The following is a 21,447-nucleotide window of genomic DNA, read 5'->3' as shown; positions in this document are numbered from 1 at the left end:
TTCGCTCTTTTTTGGATTCCAGACCTAACCAGTTCCCCTCTACCACCACTCTCCTCCATCCAGCAGAATTAGTCCTTATTCTCAATAATTTCTCCTTTGGCTACCCTACTTCCTCCAAACCAAAGGTGTAGCCATGGGCACCCATATGGGTGCCAGCTATGCCTGCCTTTTTGTTCGCTTTATGGAACAGTCCATGTTCCAAGCCTATATGAGTATCCGTCCCTCTCTTTTCACTACATCGATGACTGCATTGGCTCTGCCTCCTGCACGCATGCTGAGATCGTTGGCTTCATTAACTTTGCCTCCAACTTTCACCCTGCCCTCAAATTTGCTTGGTCTATTTCTGACACCTCCCTCCCCTTTCTTGATCTTTCTGTCTCCATCTCTGGAGACGGCTTATCTACTGATACCTACTATAAGCCTACTGACTCTCACAGCTACCTGGACTATTCCTCTTCCCACCCTGTCTCTTAAAAAAATGCTATCCCCTTCTCACAATTCCTCCGTCTCCGCCGCATCTGCTCTCAGGATGAGGCTTTTCATTCCAGGACGAAGGAGATGTCTTCCTTTTTTAATCAAAAAGGCTTTCCTTCCTCCACCATCAACTCTGCTTTCAAACACACCTCCCCCATTTCACGCAGATCTGCTCTCACCCCATCTGCTCGCCACCCCACTCGGGATAGGGTTCCCCTTGTCCTCACCTACCACCCACCAGCCTCCAGGTCCAACATATAATTTCCTGTAACTTCTGCCACCTCCAATGGAATCCCACTACCAAGCACATCTTTCTCTCTCCTCCCTCTGTCTGCTTTCTGCAGGGATTACTCCCTACGCAACTCCCTTGTCCATTCGTTCCCCACCCCCACCCCCAATCCCTTCCCATCGATCTCCTTTCTGGCACTTATCCTTATAAGCAGAACAAGTGCTACACCTGCCCTTACACTTCCTCCCTCACCATCATTCAGGGCCCCAGACAGTCCTTCCAGGTGAGGCAACACTTCACCTGTGAGTCAGCTGGTGTGATATACTGCATCCGGTGCTCCCGGTGCAGCCTTTAATATATTGGTGAGACCCCACACAGACTGGGAGACTGTTTCACTGAACACCTACGCTCTGTCTGCCAGAGAAAGCAGGATCTCCCAGTGGCCACACATTTTAACTCCATGTCCCATTCCCATTCTGATATGTCTATTATCCATGGCCGCCTCTACTGTCAAGGTGAAGCCACACTCAGGTTGGAGGAACAGCACCTTATATTCCGTCTGGGTAGCCTTCAACCTGATGGCATGAACATTGACTTCTCTAACTTCCGTTAATGCCCCTCCTCCCCTTCTTACCCCATCCCTTATTTATTTATTCCCCCCCGCTTTTTCTCTCTCTCTCTCTCTGCCCCTCTCACAATCACTCTTTGCCTGTTCTCCATCTCCTTCTGGTGCTCTCCTCCACCTTTCTTTCTCCCTAGGCCTCCCGTCCCATGATCCTTTCCCTTCTCCAGCTATCCGTTTTGCCAATCACCTTTCCAGCTCTTAGCTTCACCCCTCCCCCTCCTGTCTTCTATCATTTTTGGATTTCCCCCTCCCCCTCCTACTTTCAAATCTCTTGCTATCTTTTTCAGTTAGTCCTGACGAAGGGTCTCGGCCCAAAATGTCAACTGTGCTTCTTTCTATAGATGCTGCCTGGCCTGCTGTGTTCCACCAGCATTTTGTGTGTGTGGTTTAAAACTATGCTGTAAACTTAGTGAATTTATATTAATATAAGCTTTCATAAAATATTTATATTGCTACAAGAATGTTAAATACTTTTTATTACAATATAGTTTTGATAATTTTTCTCTTATAGTGTTTGAATCGTGGGATTGCATTAACTCGAGCACATTATTTGGACAAGGAGGAAAAGGTTTTGCCTCCACCCAGGTAAATCTTGTATTTGTTATAATAAAAATCTGATCTCTACCTGCTTCTTTTCACAGCATTTTTTGCCACCTTCTTGGGAGCTTCTTCCCTTTTTATCTTATTTTTTGTTTCATTTAATTTCAAATTCTTATTTTCACAGTGATCGACATACTACCTCCCATCTGTTTCTATAAGAACAACATTGAAACAAAACATACTGTTGAGTACCAAGAAATAGTATCTTTGAGATCTCTTTAAATGCCAACATTTCATTTAGTGTTTTAAAAGCAATGTGAAAGTAGTCATGCCAATCTTTTTCTTGTCCTTGAATCTTGCTCAGATGCATCTCCGCATCTGAGTTCACATAAGACGGTTAACTCATTTCGTTCCTTAAGCCTGTCCCTCTATTCTGTATACTCATGGCTTATCTCTATATATCCTCAAATTACATTTAAAATTCACATTTGGCCTATCATCAACCACTATTGACAGAATAAGGTTCAATACATCACATGGGATTTCATAGTTAGGGTATTACAGAAACAAGCCATTGAGTCAATAGGTCATTTGGCACTAACATTTCAGATTACTCTCTGACAAATAGCTGATTAGATCACTCTCTAACAACTGATTTTATATTTCCTCTAGCCTTGGTCTCATTACTGATAAAAATTCTTTCCACTGTATGCATCAGTTACCCTTTAATATGTTGGAAAGTATCAATCAACTCCCTTTGTAACATTTTTTAAGTTACAGCTGATCTAGCTACAAAATTACGGGAATGTATAGCAATTATTTATGAAAGCTCTCCACACAGAATCATCATTGGATCAGGTATCTTTCTGATTAAATCTAAATATTTAGATATTAAGGTAAACAATAGACATGTAGTTAATGCAGGAAGTTGATACAGGAGTAAAAAATATCAGGTTAAGTGTATAGAGTGCATGAAGAACAAAATAGCCTCTTTCTGCCTCAGATTTCTCGTGTACCTGTCTTCTTGTGTTGCATTTCCTCCAAGGCCAGTATATCCTTACTGTCCTTGGCACCAGGGCTGAACACACCCTGGCCTAGTCTGACAAAGGTTCTCTATAGTTGTAGGATAAACTTCTTTGTATAGGAAGTCCAGCCTGTACACTTGGCTACACTAAAATTCAGTTGCACTATTTACTTAATAGGAATAACCATTTTTAATTGTTTCCATTTACACAGCTTGTACTGCTATGTATTTGTATCATGAGTTGACCTGAATATGTGTGTCTCCCCATCCTGTTGGGAGTTACCTAATATTGGGAAAACAATATTCATGGCATTGGGGTGTAGACTACTCATGCAGGATATAAGCTTGAGCTCTTGTAGTTTGTGTTGGGCTAGAAAAGGCCTAGAATGGAAGGGTTAGTGTGGAAATGGAGAGGCTGCAACTGGGAGCTTGGGATGGTCTTGGTGGACTGACCATAGGTCATCTGTAAAATGGTTGCTGAGTTTCCACTTGGTATCACCAGTGTAGAGGAGGGCACATCAGGAGCACTAAATGCAGATAGAAGATTGGAGGAGGTGCACATGAACCTTTGCTTCACCTGGAAGGACAGTTTAGGTTTCTGGATAGTAGTGAGGGAGGATATGTCAATGTCAGTGTCCATCCCAAGCTCCTAGTTGCCAATCATTTTAATAGCCCTCTCCTTCCCTTGCCCATTCCCACACTGACCTGTCCATCCTTGGCTTCCTCTATCACTTTTCAGTCCACCAGTCTCCTTAGAATCCTTTCTTGCCCCTCCCCTTCTCCTCTCCATGTTGGCCATCTCAACTCTCCAGTCTCAGTCCTTATGCAGGTTTTTGGCTCAGTACATTGACAATTTCATCTTTCCACTGATGCTGCTCGATTGGCTGAGTTCTTCCAGCTGATTATGTGTTGCTCCAGCTTCAAGCATCTGCAGTCTTTAGTGTTATTTTGCATTCATATTTTTGTGATTTTAGACAGTTGGAAAGGAAGATACAGCGTGAAAACAAATAAAGGCAGTGGGCTGGGCAGATAGGTGAATCTTCCCCTTTTTACCAACTACGGAAACTTATTTTCATACCTTGTTAAGCACTACCAACTCCACACCTGAAGGCCTGGAGTGACTTGTACTAATGATTTTAAAAGCTCTGCTACTTTCTGCATGAGTTTGCTTTGCTGTTGGGTAAATCCTTGGAACTTCTGTTCATGGTGGTAGATGATTAGTTTCAGATATATTCTCGAAATTTTAATTCTGCATTGCTTTCCAAGTGTGGTACATCCCAGTTTCTTCATCCATAAGTACAGTGTCAGATTCTACATGTGCACTGATGATACCCAGTTGAGCCCTGCCATACTACCAGTTAAGCTCTGAAATACCCATAGAGTCTCTCTGCCTCTGTATCTCTTTCTCCCAGTAAGGTGCCCCTTATAACTTTGATGAAACTTTTAGTCATCTGTCTTAATGTCCACTAGTGTGGATCACGTTAATTTTTCTTTGACAGCACTCTTGTAGTTTGTCATGTATGAATAACTAATTACGTACAATCTTTCGAATTTGCTGGTCTTGTGACAGAAGAAAACTGGATTTGGGATGCCCTACCAGTATTCGATAATGTTATGCATTGTTTACTTTTTCAAAATTACAATGAAAGAGAATACTGTGCTGAATCATTTGCTCTCCCGAAAGTGCATTATATTCATGGAAAAGATTTTAAAAGATTCAAAAAATATCATTACTCGCTACAGATGAGTAGTAATTTTTGTTTTAGTATCAAAAATTGCAGGCAGTCTTCTGCCTGCAATTGAAAATATAGATTCTCAATTGCTTTGTTAAAGGCTTTGAACTCAAATCTTTGGCTGTTGTCATCCTTTCAAAACCTTTGTTGATCAGTTGCTTTTTCCAAATGCAACAGCAGATGGCACATAGCATCTTTTTAATGTAGAAACTGGTGTGAACTGTTTTACCAATCATAAACCACTAAACCCATGTACATTTGGATAGTTATGAAAGATAACTGGAGTTGAGATCAAAAATTGTATTCTTGGAGGGATCTTAAGGTATTGAAGATTTAAAGGTAAGGAGTTTGAGAGTTAGCTAAAAGTTCAGTAATGCTGGGATGAAGTGAAAAAGGCTCTGACAAAGGTTCAGAATTTCAAATACTGTGTCCTTGGGAGGGTTGTGAAGCTGTTGAAAAAGTCAGAAGATTGTCTTGAGTTTTTCAATTCAATACTCCCATATTTCAGAAAATGTGGGAGCTACTAGCAAGTTATTGGGTAAGTGAAATTGACTAGGAAGTGCCCAGCTAAATTAAATGACAGGATTTCCTCAGTGGAAAGGAAGACATTGGAAAAGTTAAAGTCACAAAGCATGACTATCTCAGAGAGTAAAACAGTTTGGAGGTGGAACATTCAAGTATGGAAGGTCGAGTCAGTGGCATAGGTTTTTTGTTCCATTGTTCATTTGTAAGAGAGTTTCACTCTTGCATTGTTTGGTCAGTCAAACAGTTTGGTCTGATTGTTGTTTAGGTAACATTTCCATACATGATATTCACTCAGCAAGACCAGAAGTATTTTTGGATTAGGACCTATTCCAGGATCTGGTCCACAAAATTCCAAGCTGAAATTGAGGGGGTGCTGAAACTTTATGTATCTTTCCTGTCAGATGGCTATGTAACAATGAGTTTGGCAGCTGTTACTCTTAACCAGGCCAATATTTCTTAATTGATCTCACAGAAGTATCTTCTAATCATCATCACATTGCTGTTTATGGAATTTTCTGAGCATAATTTGTCTGGGGTTTTTCCTACTTTGCAAGAGAGACTACATTTAAAATGGGATGACTTGTGGTTGTGAAAATTGCAATGTATGTGTCTGTACAAGCCTAGTTCTACCTCAGTAACGGAACACTATAGATTATCTCTGGCATTACCATGGATCTGTCCTGGATTGTGTTTTTTTTTTTGCCTTTATGCCTTAGTTTGCAATTCTTTTCCCCCTTCATTGTCTTAAGTAGTTTATATTTTGCATGTTGTCTAAACCTATATGGCTGTAATGCTGCTGCAAGCAAGCTTTATATTATACCTGTTCGTTACTCAACCTGGATCTTCTTAGCCATCCAAATAGCAAGCGACCCTAAAGATGATGTCAATGAAAGGTAGTAAGTAAGGAAAGAAGATATTTCTGTATAACTATGTATAAATATAATTAGCTCCATAAACAAATGAACTTGAATGTCAGAAAATTCTAATATGGCCTTTTAATTTAATTCCACAGTATTCGGGTGGTGGTTTCGGTAGAATTAACAGAGGAAGAATTGGATACAGCTGCAGCATTAATCAAGGAAGCATCAGAACACATCTTGCAATAGGATGATCTGATGTTTGATTATTTTGTGGACTAGAAATCTGACATGGATGTCATGCCATAAAGGACTGAACTTGCAGAATGTGCTGAAAGACATCAAAACTGAAAATAAGGATGAGTATACACAGTAAATGAATTTAATGTATTTTACTTTTAACACATTTTGTAAAATGTTGGATATAGTACTTAAACCTGAGTACGTTTGTCTGAGAACTAAGTACAAAAATTATTCTCTTTAAGTTTGGTCAGCTGAGGACCTGAATAGCTTCATCTCTAAAAATTTCTTGTCCAAAATATTGTTTTATTTTTTTCATATTTTTCCAATATTCGTGAGAATTTTGTGCATATAGAGAAATGTTCTAAAGAAACTAGTTGGTATTAATGAGAAACTGATTTAAAATTTTGTAAGATGTATATGGAGCTGGAATACATTGCCTATTTAAGATTACCAACTTTATTAATAGTACTATAAAAGATAATTCTCCTTCTGCTATATGTAAATTTGGTTTGTCACACATTTACAAAAATTAACCTATTTGATTGGTCTTAAGTTATTATTACAGTTATTACTCCTGCTTTATTTTAGAATTAAGGTACCTTAATAACAGTTGTTAATAAACTTTTAGTTTAAACGAAGTATATGGTTATGTAATCACCCATGTAACAGCAATGGCTTAATTTGATTGAAGCTAGATTGTAGGATAAGATTGGCTCAGGAAAACCATGCTTCTGGCTGACAAGGTGTCATAATGCAGTCATTATATTCAAAGTTCACTTGTGAACTTCCATGAAAGGAAGGCTAAGTTTCTCATCTCCATGAGGGCTGCAGATTAGTCCTCACTATTTTCCTTATTCAAAATATTGTAAAATACATTGGAATCTGGAAAGAGATGGACATGACCCTGCCACTTTCAATGCAATGATCCATTTCTTACTGTAATAGTATGTGCAACACCTATCAACAAATTAGCGCGTTTCCATCAGGATGTTGCAGTGTTTCTTTTAGTCTCTGGTTCACTCATTGATATTTCTGTAATTCAGAAATTTGCACAGTAAAGTTACAGATTTGTCGTATAATGTTATTGAAGGTTACTATCAGCATCATTTTGTAGGAAATCCAGAAAAGTATGACATTTTGGTGCTGTTCAGATTTATAGAATGTTTTCAGATAAAGTTGGTTTCATCTATTTTAGTATTGGTTTACAGGATTTGCAGCACTAAATGCAAGGACTGTGCGTGATTTTTCAAATGCCTCTATCTGTAGGAATAATTACTCCAAATTTTTATTTTAAATTGAATGAAAAGAGCAAATGTATTAGGTATTCTTGGTGACTGGGGAGGATATTTTTGTAATTATGTTTTTTATTGTTAAATTTGTCATATTTCTTTATCCAGGACTCAAAACACCAGGTCTTTCCTACTGATTTTCTTTCTCTACTGGATGGGCTTGTCTGTTTACAGATGCATTTGTTATATACCTCTGCTTATAACTGCACTGTACATGTGCATTGCACAACACTATGAAATTGTGACTGGTATTTTTCATTGGAGTTCAAATATGGGTACCATTGTAATCTCGCAGTTGACATGCCAGCTGTACAATAAAACCAAATATCACAAGTAAAAATCTGTGTACTTTTTTTATTCTTACCAGAATGTATCATAATAAAATACTGTCTTTTTATTGCATACTGTCTGAAGCATCATCATTTTAACACAATGTTGACCCAAATTATATACGTGACTGTCTTCATTATGAAATAACTTTGTTATAACTTGGCTTTGCATATTGTATTAGAATTTTACCATCTCCACTTCTTCATACATTCATCACGTTCCAGCTCTGGCTTAGTGCTTTAGCCACCCAACAGCAAAACCTGGTGCTTGCGAGCTGCTAACTTTTGAATTAAACATTATTAGTTTAAAATCTCCTCCAACCTTGCCAATTTAATGTTGATACTTTGGAAGTGGGATGAAAGCTTCCTTCTGCAGGCAGCTGAGATCTGATTGAAAAAGACAAACAATTATCATCTCCTTAACCAATCACCAAAGCATTGTGAAATTAATAATGCAAGTACTGAGAAGTAAGAGTGAGAGGACAAATGGAAATAATTATAAGCTGAAGTATTGAAAATATTTTTGCAAGTTTTTAATTTGCAGTCCCAAATAGAATGCTAAATGTTTTTTGAAAAGTTAAGACGAACAGATTATCCTGAAGAGATGCCTCAGTTAAAAAGCATGGAAAAAAATCAATTCATAGTTACATTGAACTGTAACCAAGCAACATCTAGAGAAATCCATGGATACTGGATGATTTTTAAAATTAAGGCTAATTGGTAGTTTGCATTGTCATTAGTGAACAAATTCAATTCCACTTGGCTTTGCTACCATTCCAAGCAAGCAGATGAAAGTGAGGCCCCTCATAAATCATATATTTACCTCACGGAAACAGGCCCTTCAGTCTGACTCATCCACGCCAATCAGTACGTCGTCCTGAACTAGTTCAATTTGCATTTGGCCCATATCCCTCTAAATTTTTTTAACCACATACCTGTCCAAATGTCTTTAAATTTAATTGTATCTAAATTGTAATTGTACTACTTCCTCTTGCAGCTAGATCCATTATATTCAGCGCCCACTGTGTAGAAAAATAACTTGTCTTGCAGGTTCCCTTTACTTTAAACCAATGCCTTTTAGTTTAGATTCCCCTAACATTGGAAATAGAATGTAAATCATCTATCATATGCTCCTCAAGGTTTTATAAATCTTATGATCACCCCTCAGCTTCTGCTTAAGGGAAAACAGTCCAAGCCTATTCAGTCTCCCCTTATAAATCAAACCCTCCAGTCTAGCAACATCCGTGGACCTTTTCTGCACCCTCTCAAGCTTAAACACGTTCTTCCAATAATATACAGCCAGAAAACTACACACTATACTTTTGACGTGATCTTGCCAGTGTTACGTACTCCGTAACGGGTTAAAAAGGACCAGCAGAAATGGACATATCTGGAGTCTGAGTCTTCCGTTATAAACTATTTTATTAGTAACTGTGTGATAAAGTAATATAAAACAAGATAAGGTAAACGGGTTTGCAGAGTATATACATATATATGTGAGTAAATAAAGTTCCCAAGCTTCTCCCAGCTCAGGTGATTAGATGATACAGTCTTACGGTGGGTATGGCAAGTAGTTAATTCAGTTCTGGAATTTGATTTGAGTAGGGTTGGAGAGAGAGTTATTTTGTCTTCCCAGTGCCGATGCCGTCGATCTTCCACGTCCTCCTGCTCCCGAACTTACAGTCACCGACTGTGACCACAAAAAGAGGATGCCGTTTTCACGTGGTACCGCTATCAACCCCGGCAAGGGTTAAACACACCGATAGCGTTCCACCGGACTGTCCACACTGTGAGCAAAAGCCCCACCGTCGTCGTGGGCACTCAAAGCTCAACCAGTGTCTTGCGTATCTAATTACAAAGCTAACTGACATATATATCTCAGAAGTGCTGAACACTAGTTGTCAATCATGTAGTTCCGCCTTTCGGTTTCCAAGGCAACTCACAGTCTCTCTCTCTCTCTCTCTCTCTCTCTCTCTCTCTCCTCTCTCTCTCTCTCTCTCTCTCTCTCTCTCTCTCTCTCTCTCTCTCTCTCTCTCTCTCTCTCTCTCTCTCTCTCTCTCTCTCTCTCTCTCTCTCTCTCTCTCTCTCTCTCTCTCTCTCTCTCTCTCTCTCTCTCTCTCTCTCTCTCTCTCTCTCTCTCTCTCTCTCTCTCTCTCTCCCTCTCTCTCTCCTCCCCTCTCTCTCTCCCCCCTCTCTCTCCCCCTCTCTCTCTCCCCCTCTCTCTCTCCCCCTCTCTCTCTCCCCCTCTCTCTCTCCCCCTCTCTCTCTCCCCCTCTCTCTCTCCCCCTCTCTCTCTCCCCCCTCTCTCTCTCCCCCCCTCTCTCTCTCTCTCTCTCTCTCCCCCCTCTCTCTCCCCCCTCTCTCTCTCCTCTCTCTCTCTCTCTCTCTCTCCCCTCTCTCCCTCTCCCTCTCTCCCTGAAATAGCACACATGCTGTCCGTTCCCTCGTTCTCTTTTTAAAGGAACAGTCCACTTAGAATAATCTTACAGATCTCGTCACACCAGCATTTTGTACAGTTGCAACATGGCATTCCAACTCTTGCCCATTCAATGAAGATAAAAGTGCCATATGCCTCATTTGCTTTCTTCGTGCCCTTTCTAGCTGTGTTAATTATTACCAGGGATGTGTACTTTTACCCCTGGGTCTCTCAGTTTGACAACACTCCCCAAGGTCCTGCATTGTGTATTCCTCCCCACTCCCAGCCACACTAACAATCACTGACCTCCTCAATCGCAGAAAAGAACAACGACAGTAGCACCAAACCCTCTTACACACAAAAAATTAGCAGATCACCCACCCTCTTGTAGTCCACAAGAAACTGAAGGACAGTCACATATTCACATAAATCTCAGAGCTTAGGAATCATCTGTTCATCTGCATACAAGGAGGGCAGCCACACAGACTTGGCCCTTTCAGAAAGAATGACTGCTGACCCAGGTCTGAACGCATTGATTTGCAGCTGACTGCCTCTGCATTCACCTGGATGCTTCAATCTGCCTTGCTGCTTCAAGCTGAAGTTGTTCATGACCCTGTGTCTCATCTCTAGTCTTTTCCACGAGTCAGCTTGTGTTCTTGGTCCTTTTCGTTCACTTCCCCCGACTCTGGTCTCCACGAGGCAGCTCACTGGATACAGCACAGCACTGGATCCTTCGATTGACTTCCAATCTGTATGCCACTGCTCCAACAGTTTCCATAAAGCAAGCCAACAAGATCAAACAGAAGGCAAAGAAAAGGTGTAAGAATTGGAGAAATTTGCTATCTGGAAGATGTTGCCTGAGGAATCGTTTGCTGGTGCCATCTTGACTGGGATTAGCCACCTGTGTCGTGGTTTCTCGTGCCCCACAAACGACCAGGAGACGCAGAAGATTCTTCAAGAAGGGTTAAACTTTAATTTGCAAATCAAAGCTGAGATAGTCATTGAGCTAGTCGCTGATTGCCCACCGATCCTTGGACATAGCATTTTTTATAGCAATCTCCTGGTTTAGTTGTATTAGCATATCCAATCCGTCTATAGTTGCGTATCACAAGTACATCTGCCGCTATTGTTTCTACCCATTGACTTAATCATGTTCTAATCTACATCTCTTAGCTACCTCTCATTAACACACCATTGTCTTCTACATTCTTAAGATTTCATTTTGGATACATACATAGCAAATAGCAGGTTTCAAAGCTGACTACATAGTTTTGGTTACACAGCAAATAATGCAACTTTTATACTCCAATACCCGCAATGTGATTGATTCAGTTCTATATCCTGTAGATAAAGCCACTTTAATATCTGAAATAAAGCAAAAAAAAAACAAAAGAAGTCATAGCCAAGAAAAACCAAATAAAAATTCTGCCCATCATCCTTTACCCGTTCTTTTGTCCACCTACCACCAATGCACACCCTGTCTCACCCCTTCTCTATTATCTTCCCCAATATCTCCCATCTCTATTCTTACTCTGATGCAGGGTTGTGACCCAAGATGACAATTTCTCTCCATCAACATAGGTGCTGCTCGACCCACCGAGGTCTGTTATATTTTGTAACTCCAGAAATTGAAAGAAAAACACAGGAGCACGGGAGAATGTGTCTGCTTCATTTTTACTTTAGTGAGGCGCACACGTATGACGTAGTGGCATAATGACGTATGCCATTCACACACTTTTACATATAATCCATAATGAGTTACGTAAGCAAAGAATGCTTAATCAAACATACTGTATGTTTACAATATTATTCAAATATTATTGAAATATTAAATACACACTCCTCCCTACTTAGCTGTAAACTCCAACTCAATATAGAATGAATCTCAACATATATACATATACACATATACATATACATATTCATACGTATACATACGTGCAAATACAGTGGGGCTAGAAAGTTTGTGAACCCTTTAGAATTTTCTCTATTTCTGCATAAATATGATCTAAAATGTGTTCAGATCTTCAAAAGTCCTAAAACTAGATAAAGAGAACCCAATTAAATAATAGCACACAATAGTTATACTTTATACGTTATACTCTTTCATTTAACAATATTTTACCCTTGACATGTTTGAGTTTTCAAATGTCATTTTTGAACATTGCTGTAGCATCATCCAGTACCTTCCTTAATTCACTTTCAGTTGACTCTGTTGTAGGGAATGTGGCATGGTTCTCCAAATGAGTTGTAGTTGCCTTAGCCACTCACAGCCCCACAATGCAGGTCCTCCTGTTTTTACTGCACATAAGGTCCATGTGGTTTGTTGGTTGTTATATTTCACTGTTACATATGTCATTCCCACATCAGTTATCTTTTCTCCAGTATATTTTCTTAGTTGAATATCTGCAGACTTCAGTTCAGTATTCTTGAAATGCCTTTCAAACTCATTTTGTCAAATGCCTTACATAGTTGAGCCAGTGTCCAATTCCATTTTAATTAATCCATTTCTGGTGTAAGCTATAGTGCTTGTGCCTTGTTAGTTTTCACATTATAAACCCCAAGGCTACTGAGTCCCGTGTCACTCTCATCATTATCAGAGCTTTCATCAACAGTATGCAGATTAGTGAGCTTTTCCCTTCGCTCCAAAGAGTGAAGTCCTAGCTTGCACAACTTTTCTCCACAAGACTTGCTCTCTAATCCAGGCAGCATCCTGGTAAGTCTGTTCTGCATCGTCTCTAAAGCTACTACATCATTCCTATAATGTGGAGGTACAATCTGAACACAGTACTCCAAGTGTGGTCTAACCAGAGTTTTTAAAGCTGCAGCATTGCCTCACTGCTTTTGAACTCAACCTTCCAACTCAGGAAGGCCCACCTTCTTATCGACTTGTGTGGCAGCTTTCAGGGATCAATGGACATGAACCCCAAGATCACTCTGCTCTTTCACACTTTTAAGAATCCTGCCATTAACCTTGTACACTTCTAAGTCTGTCACTGCTGCTCCCTTCTCAGGATTGAACTCCATCTGCCACTTCTCAGCCCTGCTCTGTATCCTATCAAAGTCCTGTTGAAAACTGCAACAACCTTCTACACTATCCAAAACCCCACAAACCTTCATGTCAGCTGGAAACTTACGAACTCATCTTTCCGTTTCCTCATCCAAGTCATTTATAGAACAGATCCCTGTGGAACACCACGAGTCACTGACCTCCAGTCAAAACAGAGTTCATCTACTACCACCCTCAGTCTTCTGTGAGGGCTGAATTCATGAAGCCAAGTTTCCCTGGGTCCTATGCCTCGACTTTCAGAATAAGCCTGCAATGGGAGCCTTGTTGAATGCCTTACACCACTTCCATTGTTCTACCTTCATATACGTCACTTCTATTGTTCTACCTTCATCAAACTGTTTTGTCAGTTCCTCGAAAATGTCAGTTAGGCTCGTGAGGCACAAAGCCACATTGAAGCTGACTTTCCCTAATCGGACTATGCCTTTCTAAATACCTGCAGATCCTGTTTCTAAGGCTTCTCTGCAATACCTTGCTCACCTTCGATAAATTTCCTCATTATCTAAATCTCAACTAATCCAACATTAATCCCATTTGTATTTTCCTGCATTCTGCTCCTTCCATATTTTTCCACATACCTACACATTCAGGGAACTTGATAGTGGCCATCTTTGGGATGTGGGAAGAAACTGGAACACCCGGAAGAAACACATGTGGCCATAGGCAGAATGTACAAAACACAAACATGTCAGGATTCAGAGTCTCTAGCGCTGTGATCCAATGACTCTCCTCGTTCACTGCTGGGTCAACTTTCTATCAGTGGTTCTGGTTTATGTTTGATTTAGATCAGTGTTTGGGAGTATAAAGTACGCATTAAAAATAGCGTATGTAACCTACATTGTCTTACATTCCCCACATACTTTTAAGTGATTGAATACATTTTAATTACATTGGGTAAAGCATAAATTTAATATATTAAAGAATTCTAATGCCAGGACTAAAAGTCTGTCCGTATAAAGTATATTAACTTGATGTCCCAAACAGCAGTAAATTACCAGATGTGCAGGTAACAAATCTCTACTTGACAAATGCCAGATTGGAGATATGATCAGAACATCTTCCTGTAAGGACAACAGAAAGACATGTACATCAGGTGAAAGAAAATAAATTGGGTACAGCCTCATTGCAGCTTCAGTGCTGGCTTAGACAGTTCATTTCAGCTGAATCCCACATACCACACTGTAATTTTGTAATAAATCCAGGTTCCTTCTCTGCTCTTTAGTAAATTGATGGAAATTATTTGTTTTGCTAGGAATGTCAATAATATGATTAAGCATTTTCATTTTAAGATTGTAAGAATCATTTTACCAACATTTGCTCTTTGACATATGGACTCATAAATTGTAACCTTATTTTTCATAGCATTACAGACAAATTGAGTGATTTTTTTAATCTGAAGTACATTTTTAAACTAGCTTGGCAATGATCTCTCATTTCAAATGATAAATAGCCTAAGCTGAAAATAAATCAAAAACACAGGATATGATGTTAATATCCCTCGTGCCAATGGATCATGAGCTCTTGCTCGAGACTGTCTTGATGTTGGGAGTGACACAGGGTTGACACACAGGGGTTTTCACTTTAGGATATTTTGTCAGAAACTAAAAAATCATAAAAACTGACTGAGCTACCAATCACGTAAAGCAGTCCCATGGACAGAAAATCAAAATGGAGAAGTACAATCTATAATTGATCTTCTAGTTATATCAATGTTGAGTACATAGTGAAACACTCACATCTGATCAAGGCAGAGCCTGAAATAAAAGTACAAAATTATCTGGGTAGTTTATTACAAGACTCCTTAAAAATACCCAAATTTAAACAAGTTCTAGTGACCAGCTGACTCTTAGGTATACATAAACTCTATGACATGAAAAAAGAAATGGAGATCGAGACATGTGAGGCAACTGAGAATAAGAAATATTATTGTGTGTGTTGTTTTGGTCAATATAAACTACTGTTTGTCACTGATAATATTCTTAAGAATTTATAAAATCTACAAGAACCAATGTTCAAGGAGCAATAGAGTATCTCTTCAATTCAACACTCCTGCAACAATCAGTTGTTTCCAGCATTGAATGTTCTGCAACTTCTTTTTGGAATGCACAGAAATAGGGAAATTATGCTCAGCCGGCAAACAACACACTAATCTACTGGTATAGGGAACCACAAGAGAGGGAATGAAGGGCCTCAGCAGGTTCTCCAACTTGAAATTCAGCAAGGAAGAATGTGAAAGCTCCTGTGATTTATCTCATTGCAATGTACCTCATGCGCTAGCCACTACTACAAAGAACCATAGAGATATTGATTTACCAGTGGTGAGTAAAGTAAATTTTGATCTTATCGCCAACTGGCTGTTGGTCTCCCTTGATATCCAAGCTGGGAATATCTCCATTTATTTTCCTTCCACTGTTGGATAAGCGAGATCAAAGCTGTCCTATTTTCCAAGGGAACTAAATATTTCTGATTCTTCCTTGCTCATGATAACAGATGGATTGAGCCTCCATCTTAGTGGTTTTCTATGCTATAGGCAAGCCCGAGCAATATTCTACAGTATGTGTAATCCCTGTATCCTATGAATGGTCCATACTTCTGCTTTGTGCTAATATTTTGCTCCCAGTACACAATCCCTGATTAAAGGAAAATCTAGTTGTGAATAAGTACACAAAACAACAACAACAAGGGTTTGTTCTTGCTACAAAGTACTCACCACTGCTGTTGTACATCTCAGAGATACAGCTGGGAAAGCGAACAAATTTCGTCATGGTGCCTTACACATGCTGGGCCTTTGTTTTCATTCAAGGAGATGCCTGCAAGGGAATGCTGCCAGTGGCATATTCCATGGTGAAGAAGGACGTGCTCAGGGACACTCTGAGCTCAGGGCAGCCATTACAACAACAGAAGAACAACAATCTACAATCTTGCAACATTGGACACTGTGTAACACCAGTATAATTTTAAATAGAAAATGGAAATGCCATTGAATAGGCATCAGTTAGTCTCGAGAGACCATGGATTTGCACCTTGGAAAGTTTCCAGGGCGCAGGCCTGGGCAGGGTTGTATGAGAGACTGGCAGTTGCCCATGCTGCAAGTCTCCCCTCTCCATGCCACCGATGTTGGCCAAGGGAAGGGCAAGGGCCGATACAGCTTGGCACGGGTGTTGGCACAGAGCACTGTGTGGTTAAGTGCCTTGCTCAAGGACACAACACACTGCTTTAGCTGAAGCTCGAACTAGTGACCTTCAGATCACTAGACCAATGCCTTAACCACTTGGCCACATGCCAACAGAAATATACTCAGTGGCCAGTTCATTAGGCACAACTGTAAACCTGCTCATTAATGCAAATTTCAAATCAGCCCATTGTGTAGCAGCAACTCAAGGCTAAAAGCACGCTGACATGGTCAAGAGATTCAGCTGTTGTTCAGACAAAACATCAGAATAGGGAAGAAATGTGATCCAAGTGCCTTTGACTGTGGAATGAGTGTTGGTGCCAGATGGGGTGGTTTGAGTATTTCAGAAACCGTTGGTCTCCTGGGACTTTAATGCATGGCAGTCTCTAGAGCTTACAGAGGATGGTGTGATAAAAACATCCAGTGACAGGCAATTCTGTGTGTGAAAATGCCTTGTTAATAAGAGTGGTCAGAAGAGAATGGGCAGACTGGATCAAGCTGACAGGATGGTGACAGTAACTCAAAGAACCAAATGTTAAAACAGTGCTGTACAGAAGAGCTTCTCTAAACACACAATATGTCAAAACTTGAAGTGAAAAGGCTACCACAGCAGAACACCACAAACATATACTCAGTAGCCACTTTATTTGGTACCTTGTGTACACTGTTGTGCATACTATGTATAAAGTAATTCTTTTGAAATTAAAACAAATGATTGGAATCCATTTCAGTAATGGAATCAGGGTAAGCTCTCACTTTGAAAACTAATTTGCAGTGGCTGATGCATCGGGATTGCTAGACATTGCTTTGTTGGACTCATTATCTGAGTGAGTGCCTCAACTGTTCACTCCAGAGGTGTACACCTCCCCTCCCAGCCCTACCCCACTCCCATCATTAATACACTGCTTTGGGTATCTGTCAGATATTAGGCCAATCATTGTGATTTGTTTGTGACTCAGAAACCGATGAGTCTGCAGATGCTGGAATCTGGTACAAAAATAAAGAATTGAATCTGGTACCAAATAAAGGTTGAAGAATTCAACAGGTCTGTTCATATCTCTGGAAGCAAATGTGATTGTTGATGCCTCGATACCTTGGGTTGAGACAGTGCATTAGGAACCATGTATGTTTAGAGCTGATGTTGAACATTATGATCTTGGTTTGTGCTCATATGTTGACACCTCATGGGAAATGCAATACCCCAGCCAAGACTTGAGAGAGGATCTTGTGTAACACATGGACATACTAGACTGCCGATGCTGGAATCTGGACTAAAACTGCAGGAGAAACTCACGTCAATTTCCCCCCTATGGAACCTTCCCATTGACTATCCTACTTGGTGAATAACTGTGTTAAAGCTGCTGTTAGGTAGATACAACCAAAAAAGGGCTTTCACTGTTACTATCAGGTAGGATGTCATTTGTGACTGCTTTTACTGAGCTGCAACCTTTCTGAAGCTATTGGCCAGCCTTTTCAAATACTGTATTTTCGATATATATGTGTGCAGAAGGAAAACAATGGACCTGATAATGGGCCCCACTTAATAAATGTTTCCTTTTTTTCCCCAAGCAACACACACAACATGCTGGTGGAACGCAGCAGGCCAGGCAGCATCTATAGGAAGAAGTACAGGTGATGTTTCGGGCCGAGACCCTTCTTCCTGTAGATGCTGCCTGGCCTGCTGCGTTCCACCACATTTTGTGTGTGTTGCTTGAATTTCCAGCATCTGCAGATTTCCTTGTGTTTGCTTTTTTTCTCCAGATGCTGTCCATCATCGGAGAATCCTTTCTCACTCCTTGGAGTGAGTTTCGCGGTACTTGGGGGCTAATGGTAAAATAAGTCAAAGTCAGCATGGTTTCTGTAAAGGGAAATCTTGTCTGACAAATCTGTAAGAGTTCTTCGTGGAAGTACCAGCTGGAAGGACAAAGGAGAAGCAGGGGATGTCACTCATTTGGATTTTCAAGAGGCATTTGATAAGATGCCGCACCTGCGGCTGCTCTAAAAGGTAAGTGTGATCCGGGGTCAACCATGATGGAATGGCGGAGCAGACTCGATGGGCTGAATGGCCTAATTCTGCTCCTATGTCTTTTGGAGCTATGTTTTCCCATTTACGGGACACGCTTTTGGCCTCTGCGGAGGTCAGTCGCGGGGGTGCACGCTCTGGGGTCTCCGAATGCGGAGTCCAAGTTTCGCGCGCGCCCCAAGATCTCTCCGTCAGGAACTAAGTTGGAGCGGGACTGAGCAAGACCATAAATCATGCACTCTCCCGGCTGCAGGAGATGTTACTAAAGCCCCACTGAGAAGCCGAATCTAATCAGCTCTGTGCCAGCGGAGCTTCTGTGGGGCTCTTTCGTGAACTCGGCCAGGTTGCATGTTTTATAGTTGCTCTGGTCTGTTTGAACAAGTGATGTACAAAACCAGCATGAATTCGACGCTCTCAGGGAAACACTTCAAGTGTTGCTTTTGCTGATGTGCCTCACATGTTTGAGAGAGATTTCCACAGGCCGGGTTCTCAGCTTGTTATTGTTATCAATTATTCCAACAATGCAATTAGAATGCAAAATCATTCATTTCTTGTGAGTTATATTTAACAGATTTCTTTTTTGGACTTGCGTAAGTGTATAAAATGCTCTAGTGTTCTTTAATGTTTTTGGGAGGAACGTTTTCTAATTTTGTTGGATTAGTGTAATGATTTTTGCTTAAGCACGCGGAAGATGAAATGGAATTTATAGCCAAACATTATCTCCCAAAAGACATTCCCTTCTAATTATGAGAAATTTAAAGCTCAGATTTGAATTAATTAAAAATATTTTTATTTTTCTACTTTGTGGATCACATGGAACGGACAGAGGAAAGAGGACCTTGCATGTTTTGCATATACATTTGTTGCTGACAATCCCTTTTTGGTGATGTTTGGTAATGTTACTTAAAAGACATGGCTTATCATCTCCTATCTGGTTTTCATCATTGCCTTAGAAATAGGTAATTAATTTTGTCATATCATCTTGCTGCATTTTATTGGCAGCTGTAAGCTAATTAGATGGGAAAATTAATTATGAGTAAAATCTGGGAATATCAATATAAACAGCAAGAGCTTCCGTGGATATATTTTAAAACAAAATTGCTAAGGCAAGTGTAGGATTCCTGAAGAATTCCTGGGGAATTAATAACTCTATTTACCCATTTTTCCACATCTATCAATACATTTACTTAACGATATTTTATCTTCAATTTATATTTTTTAATAGCTGACACACAGCATCTTTTCAGGGAGTATCTATTGATTGACATGTTGTACAGTGCTTCAATCATATTGCACACCTTAACTTTTTTTTAATCCTTAAAGGAGTATAAGCCCAAATCACACAGCACAGAAGCATAGAATATGAGGAACAACACATTATATTTCGTCTGGCTAGCCTCCAACCTGATGGCATGAACACTGATTTCTCCAACGTCTGTAATGCCCCTCCTCCCCTTCTTAACCCATCCCTATTTATTTATTTATTTATTTGTTTGTTTGTTTATTTATTTGTTATTTATTATTTATCTATCTATCTATCTATCTATATTTATTTAGTTTATATATATATATATATATATATATATATATATATATACACACTATACATATTTACTTTTCCTCTCTCTCTCTTTCCATCTCACAATAACTCCTCGCCTGTTCTCCATCTCCCTCTGGTGCTCCCCTCCCCCTTTCTTTCTTCCAAGGCCTCCCGTCCCATGATCCTTTTCCTTCTCCAGCCTCGTATCCCTTTTCCCAATCACCTTTCCAGCTCTTAGCTTCATCCCTCCCCCTCCTGTCTTCTCCTATCATTTCAGATTTCCCCCTCCCCCTCCCACTTTCAAATCTCTTACTATTTATTTTTTTCCGTTAGTCCTGATGAAGGGTCTCGACCCGAAACGTCGACTGTACTTCTTCCTGTAGATTCTGCCTGGCCTGCTGTGTCACACCAACATTTTGTGTGTGTTCCCTCCCTCTCACCATGTCCATGCTGACCATCAAGGATTGTTGTAGCACTTGCTCCATAGTCTTCGGTGATTTGACAATTCTGGTGCTCAACAGATATTTCTTAAATGTAATGTGGTATCTGCCTCCACCACCCACACAGTCATTGTATTCCAGACTCCAATCACACTTGGAGTGGGGGGGTGGGGGAAGCAGAATATTTTCTTAGATCCCTCTAAACTTTGTACTCTTTACCCTAATTTTAGATAGCCTGTCTATGCTGAATAGTTTCCTACTATCTATATGATTTATGCCCCAACAAAATTTGCATATGTCTGTCAGGCGCCCCTCAGCCATCGCCTCTCCAAGGAAAATAAACCAATCTCCCCTCACACCGGAAATGCTCCATCTCCTCTGCACCCTCTCCAGTGCAATCATACCCTTCCTGTAGTGTGGTGACCAGAACGCCACGCAGTATTCATCCTGTAGCCTGACCAATGTTTTATGAAATTGTATCTTACCACCCCCCCCCCCCACTCAAAGATGCTATGCCAATGAAAGTAAGCATCCTTTCACCATCGCCTCCACCTGTGAAGCCACCTTCAGGGGCTAGCTACGTGCATCTGATTTATCTGTTCCTCCATACACTCCAGAGCCCAATGTGTACCTTCTACTTTATTAACCCTCCCAAAGTGTGTCACCTCACACTTGTCATGATTAAATTCCACCTGACTCTGCTCTGCCCTTCTTATCAATTAATCAATATCACCTTGTAGCCTATGACTATCCTCCTTGCTATCGATAATAAAGTATTCTTATCACCTTCAATCTTACTGATCATACTCTCATATTCATATTGATGTCACGAATGTGTAAAACAAGCATTAATGGTCTGACATCAGTATCTGTGATACAGCACTGGGCATAGGCCTCCAGTAATCAAAGTGATTCTCCACA

The 21,447-nt window shown here is 40.3% G+C and overlaps 1 protein-coding gene across 1 annotated transcript in view; it reads left to right on the top strand.

Annotated features, from left to right (window-relative positions):
* sptlc1 (serine palmitoyltransferase, long chain base subunit 1) overlaps positions 1-7,941 on the top strand; it is a 36,565-nt gene extending 28,624 nt beyond the window's left edge. The window contains exons 14-15 of the mRNA XM_059969930.1: positions 1,840-1,913; positions 6,163-7,941. Of these exons, the coding sequence (XP_059825913.1) occupies positions 1,840-1,913; positions 6,163-6,256 (168 nt within the window). The 3' untranslated portion in view covers positions 6,257-7,941. The remainder of the gene's footprint in view (positions 1-1,839; positions 1,914-6,162) is intronic.
* Positions 7,942-21,447: the final 13,506 nt, after the last annotated feature.

Source organism: Hypanus sabinus, chromosome 5, assembly GCF_030144855.1.
Source record: "Hypanus sabinus isolate sHypSab1 chromosome 5, sHypSab1.hap1, whole genome shotgun sequence".
Taxonomy (NCBI): Eukaryota; Metazoa; Chordata; class Chondrichthyes; order Myliobatiformes; family Dasyatidae; genus Hypanus; species Hypanus sabinus.
The sequence above is the reverse complement of the archived record's forward strand: the minus strand, read 5'-3'. Positions and strand labels throughout refer to the sequence as shown.